This window comes from Rhinolophus sinicus, linkage group LG01 (genome assembly GCF_036562045.2).
Source record: "Rhinolophus sinicus isolate RSC01 linkage group LG01, ASM3656204v1, whole genome shotgun sequence".
Lineage (NCBI taxonomy): Eukaryota > Metazoa > Chordata > Mammalia > Chiroptera > Rhinolophidae > Rhinolophus > Rhinolophus sinicus.
This window is the reverse complement of record NC_133751.1, coordinates 199,859,292-199,874,929: the sequence shown is the minus strand read 5'-3', so window position 1 is coordinate 199,874,929 and position 15,638 is coordinate 199,859,292. Positions and strand designations below refer to the sequence as shown.

General features: G+C 40.2%; 1 protein-coding gene across 12 annotated transcripts in view; it reads right to left on the bottom strand.

Annotated features, from left to right (window-relative positions):
• Window positions 1-11,489, bottom strand: part of AGFG1 (ArfGAP with FG repeats 1) — a 71,549-nt gene extending 60,060 nt beyond the window's left edge. For 4 of the 12 annotated variants that reach the window (XM_074314337.1, XM_074314351.1, XM_074314377.1 and 1 more), the window contains exon 1: window positions 11,049-11,488. In XM_074314337.1, the coding sequence (XP_074170438.1) occupies window positions 11,049-11,215 (167 nt within the window). In that variant the 5' untranslated portion in view covers window positions 11,216-11,488. Of the gene's footprint in view, window positions 1-11,048 lie in introns of all 12 variants that reach the window. The other 8 variants (XM_074314361.1, XM_074314368.1, XM_074314384.1 and 5 more) reach the window with 3 other exon arrangements.
• Window positions 11,490-15,638: the final 4,149 nt, after the last annotated feature.

Below are 15,638 nucleotides of genomic sequence, written 5' to 3'. Positions count from 1 at the left end.
ACTCTTTTAGGAATCTCTTCTAAAGAAGGAATCTGAAACATAGCAAACTAACTGTGTACAAAATGCTCATCATCGGAAAACATTAGAAACACTTCTATACCAAAGGGGAAATGGTTAAATAAATGACAATAAAACTGCATAATATTATGCACAGTTATGCTTAGATTTTAATTTAAGAATTACATAACATTATCAGAACTATATAAAAAGTATCTGTAAAGAAAACAGACAAACCAAATTCTGCAAAATCGTAACAGTCCTTGCATACAAGTAATGGATTGAATGATTTTTTTCTATTCTCTCCAAGTTTCCTACAATGAATTTGTGTTACCCTGTAACAAATAGTAAGAAATAATAGGAAGTCCAACTGACTAGTAGAAATAGTAAAAAATTTAGTCCTGGCTTTATGGATGTGAATGTTTGTGCTAAGAATTAGAGAAAGAAAATAGGTTAGGAAAAAGGAATTTTCCTTTCTAAGTCTTTCTCTCAGTTTTTCTTTAAAAGGCCTGGAAAACCTTTTTTCCCAAATATACCTACCATGTTACCCTGAAAAAAAGACCTACCCCGAAAACAAGCCCTAGCACGATTTTTCAGGATGACATCCCCTGAACATAAGCCCTAATGTGTCTTTTGGAGCAAAAATTAATATAAGGCCTAGTCTTATTTTCGGGGAAACATGGTACCAGCATCAACACTTCATCTTCATTTCTCTAATTCAAGGTGTCTCCACTTTGGCACTATTAACATTTTGGGCCAGACAACTCTTTACTGGGGGGAAAGGAGGCTGCCCTGTGCATTGTAAGATGGAGAGTGACACCCCTGGCCTCTGCACACTGAATGCCAGCAGCACCCCCAATCCAGTAGAGGCAATCAAAAATGTTTTCCAGATAATGCCAAATCTCCCCCACGGGGAGGGGGTGGTAAAAATCCCTCTAGTTGAGAATCACTGTTCTAAATATCTCAAATATGTTAATTATCAAGCAAAAAAAGTTAGTGGAATTCCTTTGGATCTCTATTGAGATGTAATAACTTCTACCTAGGTTCAACCTTATACAAAACATTGTACACATTCACTCCACACACAACAAAAACTTAAATTATCCCATAATTTACTGTTTCTATAATAACAGAAAATAGAAATGAATACTTTTCTATGAAATGATAATACGTAAGTTTAAAATCTGTATAGAATATATAAATTTTAAATTAAAAGACTAAGTTGTAGCCACAAAAAATAACCAAGAATGACTATATGATGTCAAGTGTGCTTATAAAATTTGGCAGGCAAAATACAAGTTGATACAGCAAAAGAAAATTAATATTATAAAATATCCAGACTGGCATTTTGCATATTTAATCCTTATATCCCCGTGGGAAAAAATGCAAATCCTCTCAAGAGAAATAGATGCATTTCCAATCTATACTACCAGGATTTGGAAATATTAAACTCAATAAAATATTAAGTTGCAATAAAAATCATCACACAACAAAACAATCCACTGAGCCTGAGTCAGTAGAAATAACAGATTTATACCACCTCTTCCTCAGACTTTTAATATTGGGATTATCAAATATATAATGTAAAATAAACAGTATACAGGAAACATTAAAATAAATAAGATGAAATAAAATACACAGAGATATCTAATTATCAGAATAACTAGGCAAATTCAAAAGTCAGAACTCTTAGAAATAAAAAATTATAAATGTAGAAATTAAAAATGCAACAAATCAGTTAAAGAGCAGATTAGACACAGCAAAGAAGAAACCAAGAGGGCAGCGCAGGCTGTAAGGGGCAGAAAAGACAAGCGTTTGGGGGGGAAGGAAAAAAAGAGGACATTAGGAGGTATAACATATATCTAACCAACAACCTTGCTTTGGAGAGAACTGAAAGAATAAAGGAAGTGATATTTGAAGAGATAAGAGCGGAGATTTTTCAGATCCAATGAAAGGCATGCATCTACAGATAGAGGAAGCATAACTTACCAAAATCAGAATAAAATCCACAGTTGGAAACATTTTGGTGAAACTTCAAACACAAAAAGAACATCTTAAAAGCAATCAGAGAGAAAAGACAAAGGAATAATAATTGGATTAAAAGCAGACTTGTCAATAGAAACCAGAAGAAAAAAGAACAAAAACTAGAAAAAATAAATGAACAGAAGAAAAAGAAAAGGATCCAAGAAACTAGAAACCAGAAGACAGTGGAATATTATCTTTATGCAGTAAGAAAAAATAACAGATGTGAACCCAACAAAACTATGTTTGAAGTGTAAGATCAAAATAATGATACTTTCAGATAAATAAAAACCAAGAGTTTACCCCAGGAGATCTTCACTCAAGAAACATATTGTACATACTCTAAGAAGGAAAAAAAATGACCCCACGAAGGTTGTAAGACACAAAGGGGTGAGCAAAGAAACTGGTAAATACTTAGGCAAATCTAAACAAACATCATCTGATTAAAAAATATCCAATTTATGGGGGGGGATAACATCTCATCAGCAATAGCACTTAAGTGAGGGTACTTTGTATTTTTAAACACCTTGCATCATTAGGGGAAGGTTAAAATACTGATCAACTCTAGAATGCTACTATGGAGAATAACATTTCAATGGTGACCTTAAACAAACACACACACACACACACACACACACACACACACACACACACGGAATTTACAGCTTCCAACCCAGCATAAAAGGAAAATCAAATCAAAACAAAAAAATAAATACGCCCTTGCCTTATGACAAGTAAACCTACTTGTAGGTATTTACCCAGGTGAAATAAAAACTATGTTCACCCCCAAATCTGTACATAAATACTTGTAGCAGATTTATTCATATGCATCAAAAACTAGAAACAACCCAATTGTCCCTCAAATGGGAAATGCAAAATACACAAGCAATGGAATACTACTCAGCAAAAAGGAGAAACAAAAATGACTGATACACGTAATGACTAACTTGGATTAATCTTAAAGGTACTGTGCTGAGTAAAGGGGGCACTCATTTTTCTCATTAGCAGAACACGTTCACCTACTGGGTTTGATCATTTAGATAAACAAAATTTTAATTGATCAAACTGAATTTTTATTTATCTAGTTATTTTTAAGGTGTGTTCCTGGAAGCTGGTGCCACTTCCCTCTTTTGCTAAGCCTAGTGTAACTGCCATGTGAATTCAGTGTTTATAAAACACTTTACTGTAATGACATTAGTCATAACTATTGGATAAAAGTTTGGGGCAGATTTATACCACACATTTTTACAGTGCCAATATTAAAGTACCACCCATTCCAGATTCTAAAAAACACATTTTAAATCTCCAGTTTACTGCAAAAATTTTTTTAAATAATGACTCATTTAGTAACAGTAGTATTGATATTTTGATAGCATGTTTGCCAGCTAATTGGTTTCAAGAAGTTCCAAAGTCACCTACTGGTGGAGCCCAATATGTTTCTGCAGGATAATTAAGTCACATGCAGATCCCCAGGAGAGCTCGTGTTAACGACCACCACCCAGGTATGACTGCAACCAGATGGTGTGACTCACTCCATCTGTCCGCCAGTACGCTGCTCTTAACTATGCCTCAATCTTGCTAATCGCCATTTGTTCAACTCAAATGACAATATGTGCTGGATGATTAAGAAAGCTTATTTAGTTTTATTAATTGTTTTTCTCCTGCTGGGGGAGAAGTTGGTTAAAACACTGTAATAGGCTATGGAAATTTTATGTGGTTGCTATTGTTGGCATAAAGTAATAAAGTTAATTTGACATTAAGATCTATTCCAATCCTATTAAGTAAAGATATTCCATATAATGTTTCATATTATAAAAATTATACATTTAAAATCTACAACAGATGGAAGATGGCTTTAACAGGTTATCAAGATTCTATCAAGATTCTACAGACTGTTGACGCCAAGCACTGTATGTATCGGATAGTCCAAAATATTATCCAGAACCTAAGTTGAAAACACTGAAAATACGTACACACACACACACACACACACACACACCCATAGTGTAAACCACAATTATTATTTGGGGATTTTTTTGAAAGTCAAAAATATTACACTGTAAGGTCCTTGTAACACACTTAGGGCAATCATCTAAAAAAATACTCAAGTAACAATTTAAATGAATTAAGATATTCTAGTTAAAAGTGGACAAAAGCCAAGAGTGACCTCACTCTCTCTCTCTAAACCCCACTGAAATGCCAGCAGAGGAATAAAAAGACAGCAGAGGAATAAAAAGCAGAGGAATAAAACTTAACTGACATATAGATTGTTTTCTTTAACTGATGAAAAAAGCATTCCTAAAAAACTTGAGTAATTTTTACATTTCAAAAATATCAAGTTTCTTTACAGAACACTAGCACTCTTTTTATATAAGTACCCTGTTTCCCCGAAAACAAGACCTAGCTGGACAATCAGCTCTAATGCATCTTTTGGACCAAAAATTAATATAAGACTCGGTATTATATTATATTTTATTATATATTATATTATATTCGGTCTTATATTAAGACCCGGTCTTATAGTAAAAATAAGACCAGGTCTTATATTAATTTTTGCTCCAAAAGATGCATTACAGCTGATTGTCCGGCTTGGTCTTATCACAGAGACAGAGGGACAGAGAACAAGGGAGAGCCCAAGAGCACACTATGGTTCTCGAAGAAAACTAAGATGATTAGACGTGAATATACCAGCAGCAACTGACTACAGAATCGAGAAAGCCAAAGTGGAAGCTCCCACAGACGTGGGGGAAGACAACTACCACAGAACCTTGGAAAGATTACCAAAGGAATCAGAAGGGGCGACAATTTACACAGGGTCAAAAACAGCCTGTTCCCCAAAAGCCACAAGACTACCCCTATGTACCAGGCCGCAGGCAGAAAAATCTGAAGGACATTTAACATGCAGAGATGACACCAAGCAGACTCTGAACTCAGGCATCTTAACAGAAATATTAAGGTAAATACCGAGGAGGGAACAGACAAGAGTCCAAAGGAAGACTGCTATTAGGTACCATACTAAAAACTGGGGGCTCGTCTGGCACCCCACATGCTGAACGCTAATTCTATGCCCCCAGTCCACGGCCTCAACATGGCTCCTGGAAGAGGGGCAGCCAGGCTTTTTCCCCAACAAGAAGATCAGAGAAAATATCTTTGAACTAAAAAAAGTATGAGTTTCCAAACCAACGAGTCCCAAAAATGTCTAAACATTGAACAAAAGATCTATATCAAAATACTTCAATAGAAAATTCAAAACAGTGGGACTGAAAAAAGAGGATCATACATACTCCCAAAGGGGGGGGGGGGGGGGAAGGGACACAAAAAAACCAGTGGTAAAAATAGCCAGACAGCAATACTGCAGGTTTGAAGACAACTAAGCAATGCCTTAAACATTCCAAGGGCAGAATATTTCACCTTTGTGAGCACAGACGAACTATTAAGTTAAAAAGGAGGGCAGAATAAGACATTCTCAGCCACGTAGCTGAGACCAAAATGATCAAAAATGATCTCCCATTAACCTTTCATCAGAAGGCTGATGGAGATGTGGGGATCCCGGGAATGGCTGGCACAGAGGTTAGGCGTGTTATGATGGCGACAGAAGGAAAGTCCCAGGATGACAGCTGCACAGCAGGACTAGAGCATTTCCACACCAGAGGATGACAGAAGTACCCAGAAAAGGTTTGGGGGGGGGGGGTATCTAACGTGTCTGATCATATTGAAAGAAGTTTTATACCTCAGACAGATCATTTATCTGGGAATATACTAACGTTATACGAGTATATATGGAAAACAAAGCAAATGAAGAAAACTAGACAATTATCAATTTCAGGAAGAAGAAGGTTGTACAAAAAGAAAAATATCTGTAGTAGTAGTAATATACTACCTACTTAACACAGCTGAGAATAATCCGTACACAGTTGCAATAAGACAAATACTGAATAGTGATTTAATCAAAAATTGGGATATAATTATACTAACGGTAGAAGCAAAGTATAGTGGAATAAGGTAAGTGTTAAAAGGGTCTAATCCTTACCTTCCTCCTTGTACAATAGTCAGTAAAAGCTAAAACTGAAAAAAAAAGCTACATTTTGAGTATGTTACTTAGAAATATTAAGATAAATACAGAAGGAGGAAACAGACAAGAGTTCAAAGCCATTGTCTATGGCGATCAGAAATGGAGAAGCAGGTGACTGGTTTTGCTCCCTATAAGCCTTTCCCTTTTTAAATTATGTGCATGTATTCTTTTGATAAAAATTAAAATTGAAATAAAAATTTAAAAAGAATGAAATAAAAACAGCTCCTGTCAAAATTAAACTTAACTGACATACAGGTTGTTTTCTTTAACTGATGAAAAAAGCATTCCTAAAAAACTTGAGTAATTTTTACATTTCAAAAATATCAAGTTTCTTTACGAAACACTAGCAATCTTTTGATATAAGTACCCTATTTCCCCGAAAATAAGACCTTGCTGGACAATCAGCTCTAATGCGTCTTTTGGAGCAAAAATTAATATAAGACCCGGTCTTATATTATATTTTATTATATTATATTATATTTGGTCTTATATTAAGACCCGGTCTTATAGTAAAAATAAGACCGGGTCTTATATTAATTTTTGCTCCAAAAGACGCATTAGAGCTGATTGTCCAGCTAGGTCTTATTTTCGAGTAAACACAGTATGTACCTACTGAATACAACTGTTCCAAGTTAAGTGTTCCAATTTAGAGCCACCAAAATTTATTAAGAGATCAAGCTTTGAAGAGAGAAATAAGGAAGTGTTCATATCTTCCCACATTGTTAGTTGTACTGATTTTCATACTTCCCCATCAAAGAGCTTGCAACAATGTATCAGTTTTCTCACTTACAGTAAACTGAAATTGTACTACTTTGTCAAAATATCTCCCTGAATGAAGAGTACTAAAAAAGGTGGGAAAAGATGTAAGGTCCTAAATACTATAAGCAGAGCTCCTAAAGGCTACTTGATTGCAATCCACTCTAATGCTAATAATTGTATAAAAGACAATCAAATGCCTCTTTTCATCCGTCCAACTTTAATTTAAAAAAGTTAAAATTCTTGCAATATTCACCAAAAGTCAAAATGCACACAAAATTAACAAAGTATAATTTATCTAGCTACATTTATCCACTTGTGAAATTCCAAGTTCAAATACTTGTCCAGATAAAATAGCTGGTATTAAGAGAAACAAAGTGTTTCTCAAATGTTACTTTTTTATTTTATCTAAATCCTCTCTGAAAAATTTATGAATTCTTTTTTAAGGATAGAACAATTCTTATATTATTTACTGATTAAATTAATGTTACTCTACACAAAACAAATAATTTGGTCTAAAACTAGTCTTTAATTCAACTGAAACATCTTTAACAGGAAGGCAATATTTTATTATCAGCTGCAACAGAGTGTCAATTCATAATTTTAAGGATTTCTGAAGATAGAACCTGAAAGAAAGTGACCAATCAATCTGTTACATCACCCCCTTTCTCCCTCAATAATGAAGTTTAACTACATCTAAACCTAAAGTCTATTTTAAAGTTTCACAATTTGAATTGTTACATACCCCGAATGAACATGATATAGGACAGCACTCTAGGGAAAAAAGATTAGCTCTGAGTCTAGTAATATTAACATTTATTTAAACAAAGATTGTTACATGATAAAAGGTACATAACTATCGTAAAAGTTAGAATTCCGATAGTAGACACGGTTTACTGTGTACCAGCATTTTCTAGGCACACCAGGGTTCCCAGTGGCAGCTAGCATGCCTTATTTAATACACATATATTCACTGCTCAGTGAACCGTAACATTTAATCTTCATAACAATCTTAAACTATACATTATCATCTTACCACAAATAAAGAAACTGAGGCTGAGAGGATAGATCCAGGCCAACCAGCACATTGCGGCCTGGCTTCATACCTTGCCATAAGTCCCAAAGCTAGTGGCAATGTCAAAATCTGACTTCAAAATTCATACTCTTTTAATTATACCATGTCATCTGAATAATAAATATATAATTATTGGTAGACGCGATGGTTGTTATTCTTAAGGTATTTTCCTGCACTACTGCTTTTCAAAGGAAAAAAACCCTTAAGAGCTACTTATTGTCCCTTCAATATTTCTGCAGCAGACATCTGATCCGGCATCCGTTCCTTCCCAGGAATCCCAGATTTCTGATTTACGAACTCTGTTTGGGGATCCTTGTTGTTCCAATGAAGCCAGTGTAGAACGTGTGACCAATAAAGGCACTGGTTCAAGGTAGCCCTATGACCTATGTGAATCCCGAGTGAACTGCACAATTTCTGGAAAAGTTGGAACAGGAGTACATAGCTCCAGGAGCTGGAGGCAGCCATTTCTGGATGAGGGAAATCTAGGCAACATCATTCAGCCATTGGATAAAGTCTTACTTAAAATTAAAACCAAATGATAAATTCCCTTCGTATTTTAAAACCAACTTGAGTCAGGTTTTGCGTTACATCTAAAACAATCAAAATGGAGATTAAAGATGCCTCTCATTTCTATGTCTTTCACATATTGTTCTCTACTCCATGGGACATCCTCTCCCCCTTGTTATTACTAATGTCTCTCATCTACTGGGCATCCATTATGTACCAGCCATTGCAGGAGCCGTTAAACACACATTATCTCAAATACTGAAAACTAATCTACATCCGAAATCTACAAGGTAAAGCTTATCCTCACCACTTCATAGATAAGAAAACTCAAGTTCAAAGAGACTGAGTGACATTCTCAATACCACATAACTAACCAGGATTCAAAACCAGGTTTACCTAGCTCATAAATACTTGTTCTTTAAAATACACGAACCCGCCTGCCACATGGATCTTGTCTTTAGTGGTCTTTGCTCAGGCATCCAATCCTCTGTGAAACTTTCCCTGTCATTTACATATTTCATTCAGAGAAAGGAAATGTTACAATGTACTAAGTTTATACTCTTAGAATGCAGGCTCCTCAAGGATAGGCGACTCCAAGTAACACCAGTGCCTCCCATGGTGTATGACACAGGCTAAGTGAGCAATGGGTATTTGTGGAATCACCACTCAACAGAGATATGAAGCCCTATTTATTACACATTAAATTCCATTAAAGTAAACAATTGTCATCATACTGAAGTATACTTTAATATAGAATGTTTCTGAGACGTGTAATCTAGAAGAAATTTATAAATATTTCTTGATAATTATACATTTTCTGCAATAAACTAAATGTTGCCCTGATATACTTACAAAGGGCTACACCGAAATGTCAGAAATCCAGAACAGTAAATATATATACATACATTTTTCAAACCAAATACTATAAAAGGACTTGTGTTTCATAAATGCAGGCCATACTTATGCACATAATAAAAGTCAAATATACTGAAAACGAATGGGACTATTGGCTTAGTTTCAGAATCAAAGTTGTCCAATATTTGTAAATGAAAAGCATGAACCAGACAACCTCCAAGATTCTGAGGCAATTCGATAATATCATTAATTGTCAACTCCTCCGGGTACTTCTCCCGACTACACAATCTGAAAGCAGCTCTCAGACAAGGTCTCTCCCATCACACTATTTAGTGCATACTTACCGCTGACATTTTTCTCATTTAATTACTTATGCATTATCACCTCCTCCCCTAGAACATAAGCACCAAGAAAACAAGGATTTTGCTGTACTTATCAGAACACCCCAAGCCTTCACACAGAGCCTACTGAGCACCCAATAAATACTTGACGAAATAATAGTCATGGAAGACTAATAATGCCTCTTTGCCCAACTTAACAAAAAAAAAGTGGCTCGTACACTAAGTCCTGCATTTTCCAAATATGAGTTTTCTCATATATCATGTACTTTGTCTCAATACTAATCTTACAGAGTTTTTTCAATTTGGGGAGGGGGTAACCACATTATTTTATTTGAAGGAATGGTACAAATGAAAAAACTTCAGATGTTTTGGAACAACAAAGCTTTTAAAAATATTTAGTAACTACCACTGCGTTGATAACTTACTTTGAATCTGTGACAATTAGTGCGTGAAAGCAACTTATCATCGGTTCCAAACTCACCTGCAAACTTTCCAAAAGGAATTTCACAGCAACAAACATCTTATCAAAATAAAGCTCAATGAAGCAAAGGACAAATACAAACCATCCTAGTAATTGAAGACGTCTCTGAAACAAGGGCTGTCTTTCCATTTCTATACACAGTCAGGACGCTTGGGTATTGATAGAGGAATCTCACAGATACCACCCCCATGTTTAGAATAACACGGCTCCTCGTCGACACTTTATTTGCATTAAAACTTTCCCCAAGCTCCTCAAGACTCTCTTTGGGCCACAAGGAGACCCTCAACCTCACATCTGCTTCTCTCCTTCCCTCTTCCGAAAATAATCCTTTCACTTTTTCCCCTGGGATTCACACCTCTGCCTTCAAGACAGTGTAATCCCGCCACTATCTCTAAGTGCCCGCTTTCTCCTGTGACCTAGGTCCTCTTGGCCCGCGGGGGGGCAGCCAGGCTCTGTGTCGTCCCGGCCCCCTCCCACGCCAGCTGCCCCCTCCCACGCCAGCTGCCCCCTCCCACTCCACGGGCGCCGGCAGGTGCCGCCGAGAGGCGGGGCGCACAAAGGACCCACGGTCCTCCCCAGGCTCCGCCGGCCTTTCCCCGACCGCTCCATCGGGTCTGCGCCCCGGAGCGCGGCGGCCCGAGGGAGGTGGCGCCGGGCTCCCCGCGGACCGGAGATGCTGGACCCCGGCGCCCCATCCGGACCCCAACCCCGCCCACGCCCCACCCACGCAGGCTGCCCACAGCCTGGACCCTCGCCCGGCGAAAGCGAAAGCGCATCCCCAGCCCCGCGGCCGGGGCCGAGCGCATCCCACCCGCCGGCCGCAGCCGCCCCGCACGCGAGCCCGCGCCCCAACTGCCGCCCCCGGCCCAGCAGGGGCCCCGCCGGCCGCCCCCTCCCGCCTCCCGGGGAAGGGCCCACGCCCGCCCCGCGGCCCCCACTCACAGGCTGCCGGAGCAGGAGGTGCAGACGAAGGAGCCGACCGTCATGTTCACGTAGGTGGGGCCGCGCTGGTCGCAGTCGAAGCACTTTCGGTTGTGCGGGAGGCCGGTCATGTCCCGCAGCATCTTCAGGTGCTTCTCCTCCTGCTTCCGCTTCGCGCTGGCCGCCATGGCCGCGGCGCCGAGGGAGGAGGCCGGCAGGGCCGGGAGCCGGGCGGCGCTGCGCCGGGGGCCCGCGGTCCCACGGGCCGCCCTGGCCGCGGCCGCCGCCCTCCGTCCGCGCGCGCCGCCCGCGCCCGACCTGGCCGCCGCCGCTCGACTCGACTGGGCTGGGCGCGGCGCGGGCGCTGCGGAGCGCGGGCTGACGGGCTACACCACCGGCCCGGCCGGGACGACCGCCGCCGCTGCCGCCGCCACCTTCCCGACTTCTCCAGAGGGGAAAAGACGAGGAAGGGGGACGGCAAGAGGAGGCCCGCCCCGGGCGGCCGGAGGCCAAGTGCCGGCCGGCGCCCCCTACTGGCCAGGAGGAGTCACTGCGGTCCCGCTGAGGCCCGAGTTGCAGCTGGGGCAAGTAGGGAAGACACAAAGGGGGGGATGATAATAGTAGACAATATTTGTTTCAGCTCTTAAATGTACTAAGCGCATTACATGGGTTACCTTCCTCCCCTGCGTATAACTCTCCAAGGGCTGCCCACTGCTTTGGGGATAATTCCAGGTTCCTCACCGTGCCCTAAAAAGCGCCCCATCAGCTAGCCCAGCCTAGCACACTTCATCCTGGTTTACACAACCACCAGGGATTTCTCTATGCACTGGACCTCAGCAAGCTCTCTTCCCACGCAGGATCCTTGCCCTTGCTGTTCTGTCTGTAGCAGGATTTCTCAACCTTGCCACTGACTATCGGACTAGATAATTTGGGGGATTGGGGACGGTGCTCTGCGTTGTAGGACGCTGAGCAGCATCCGGCCCCTTTACCCGTTAGATGCCAGAATGACCTCCCCGCCATAGTTTGGCAACCAAAAATCTCCACACATGGCCAGATGGGGAGCCATGGGAGATGGGAGATGAAATCAACCAGCTGAGAACCACTAGGACCCGAGGAAGGCCCCATCATCCATGCATCCATGGCAGGCAACTTCCCTCAACCCCATCGACCCATTTATTGTTGCAGCCCACCATCCTGCAACGTTGCTTTCCATGAAATTGCTGTATAGTGTTTTCTCCACAGTTCTTCCTGTCTGAAATCCTGCTGCTTATTTGGTGTTTACTATGTGTTGTCTGTGATCTCCCTTCAGGCTCCAAACTGTTCTGCCCTTCCCAGAGCCAGAGGCTAGGTTTATGGAATAAATGCATTCCATAGCTCTTTTCATTCTCACAAGAACCCTTTGAGGTAAGCATTCTGGTTCTTCCCATTTTACAAAATCTAGAAGCTGAAGCTCTGCAGGGATTAAGTAAATTTACCCAATGATACATATCTGAAAGCTGGGATTCCAACCCAGACAGTCAGACTGCAGGACCCAAATCTCTTAATCACTGTAAGAATCCACGTTAGAAATCATCCCTGCCCCTCATTTCCCAAAGGACAAGCTGGGGAGCTGAAGTTACAAAGTCATTTAGCTGGTGAATGGGAAAGTGGATTAGAATCCAGGTTTCCTACTTGCCAAGGCCAGCCTCCAGATATTAATATAATATTATGATTATTAATGTTTTCATATTAAAAGAAAGGGACAGACGGATGTTGGATTGGCCAATGGATTTTTTTTTTAACTTTTACTTATTTTAAGTGTGGCTTTTCCAGGACCCATCAGCTCCAAGTAGTTGTTTCAATCTAGTTATGGAGGGCGCAGCTCACAGTGGCCCATGTGGGGATTGAACCAGTAACCTTGTGTTAAGAGCACCACGCACTAACCAACGGAGCTAACCAGCTGCCCCTGGATTTTTTTTTTAACTTTCTATTATGGAAAATATCAAACTCCCATGAGCCCATGGCCTACGTTCACCAACTATGAGCTCTTGGCTAATTGCTTTATCTAGACCTCCATCTTGCATATCCCCCTCCTGTAATTGTGAAGCAAATGATAGATACCATGTCATTCATGTGCACATATTTTAGTTTGTATTGCTGAAAATAAGAACTTTCTCTTTTTTAAACTTAACTGCAATACTAATAGCATACCTAAACAATTAATCATAATCCCTTAAAATCGTCAAGATATCACAATATCCCACCAATGTTCAAGTTTCCGATTATCTCGTCAATGTTTTAAAAAGATTTTTACAGTTTGTTTGAATCCACACATTGCAATTGGGTAATATGGCTCAAAAAGTCTTTTTAAGTCTAGGGGTTTCCCCCTCCATCTCCTTTTTCCCTTTCAATTCTTTTCTTTTAGGAACTGGACCCTTTGTCCTGTTGTTTCCCATAGTCTATGTCATTTGACATTTTTCTCTATCTTTTCCATTTCCAAAAAATAATGTGTTATTGAATCTGGTTCATGTGTATCCTATTAATTTTTTTTTTAATCTTATTTCTCTGTGTTCTTCCACCAAGAGGCACATAATGGGGAATGGAGGAATCTTTCTAGCCTATCAGCTGAACTATTTCTATAAAGAAAGACCTCCCCTCATCTATTATTTGGTGTGGTTCATGTCAGAAAGGCAGGACAAATGTTTGGTTCCTTTCCTTTATTCACAAGTTTTCAAAATAATGTGTTGCTTTCATATCGCCTTGTAATGGTGATTAATGTTTTTTATCAGTATCATTAACTCAAAAATTTCAACATATTTGGTATATTTCATATGTGTGGTACTCACATTGTCTCACCACTGGCCAGTAAGAGCCTCCTAAACTTGGCTCTTGAGTCTTTTTGCAACACCCTTGACTTAAGGTCAATTGGAATGCCATTGCAGCAAGGCCCTAGGCAGTTTTCAGAGATGAGAACGCTGAAATGTCCAAATCTGGATGGACCAAAACAGAAGGCTGCCTTCCCGTACCCACTCTGGCTAAATATTAATATAAGACACCGGCTGTCTCTTATTCATCACCAATAAATGCACTTACCCAACAGCCAATGGCTTACTTCTTTGTTTTTCTATTTGTAAAGCTTATGTGTCATTTGTATGTTTTCTGCTTATACATCTCTCCATGGTCTATCATCTGATAAATGCCAAAACCAGAGGGTGTGACTGCAGCACCGTGTGCAAACAGTTTAATAAGTGGTTGTTTTATTATTGTTGTTTCCAAGACACAGGAGAAGGTATTTCCAGACTATTAATCTGTAGAAAGGTGAAGTTCAGGTGAAGTCCAAATGTCTTCTCCTAGTAAAGCTGAAAGTCCATATGACCTGCTGAATTTTGTTTTTTTATACCATATATAATATCAAAGTAGGTTTCTACTTTTAAAAATCTCAAGGAGAGTTTTCAGTGTGTCAAGCAAGACTATGTATTAACTTTAATTTTCTTACCTTTACAACAACCACAGAAGGAGGTATGATTATCCCATTTTATGTATGAGGTAATCAGTCAGTTTCAGGCTCTGAAAGGTTGGTCTGCCTGAGGCCATGCCAGAAATGAGGCATGAAGCTGGGATTCAAAACCAGATCTGGCTGTAAGGCATCAGCTTCTGTTTCCGGTAACTGAATACTAACCCTTCTTATAGGATTTGCAATGCATAAATTACCGCCAGAGATGTTAACACTGTAGCCAGAGTGACCTTTCAAAATGCAAATGGGATTTCAGACATCCCAGTCTCCTCCTCCTGCTGAAAGCCTTTCTGTGACTTCCCATTGCTCTTAAAATGAAAGAAAACATAGAAGGCCCAGAAGCCCTGCCTTTGTTTGTTTCCTGCCTGCCCTGTGAGGTCTCCCCGACTTTGCCCCAGCCCCCCTCTGCCTCAGGTGTCCCAGACACCACCCTAATCTCTTGCACTCACCCCACTTCCCTCTCAGTCTGTTATATTCTCTTCTCTCCCACCTCAGGGCCTTTGCACATGCTATTGCTGCTTCCATAAACAGTCTTCCCTCTCCTTTTTCCCTTCTCATCCCTCAGATCCAGCTCAATATCTGTTTTCAGAGATCCCTCCCTGTCCTGCTAACCAAGTCAGAGCCCATAATATGTGTTCATAGTACCATGTACCTATTTACACTGCATCATGATGTTTACACTACACATGCCGTCAGGGTCCCTGCCCTGCACTGCACTGTAGGCTGCATCTGGAAGGGGACCAGGTCTATGTTTGCTCACCATTATTTCTCCAGCACTTAGCATAGGACCTGGCACTTAGAATGGGCTCAATAAATACTGGTTGAGTGAATGAATAAATAAAAGCAGCGATGGGGTGCCAGAGAATAAAGCCTCCCTCAGTCCTACGCTGTATATTCAGCATCCTATCTATCACTGTCTCTGCTATTTTGGCTCCTAGAATGACTACAGTTCTGTCAAAAGCTACAATAGTTTTCTTAAGGAACTCTCAAATTCTGAAATCAAGCCTCCTGACAGTAAGAGTCTAAAAGCTGACTTACCTAGAAGCTCCCACCTGTCTTATCACAAGGGCTGACTCAGAGAAAATGTCCTGAACAAACCCTGGTGTTTGGTGAGCGAT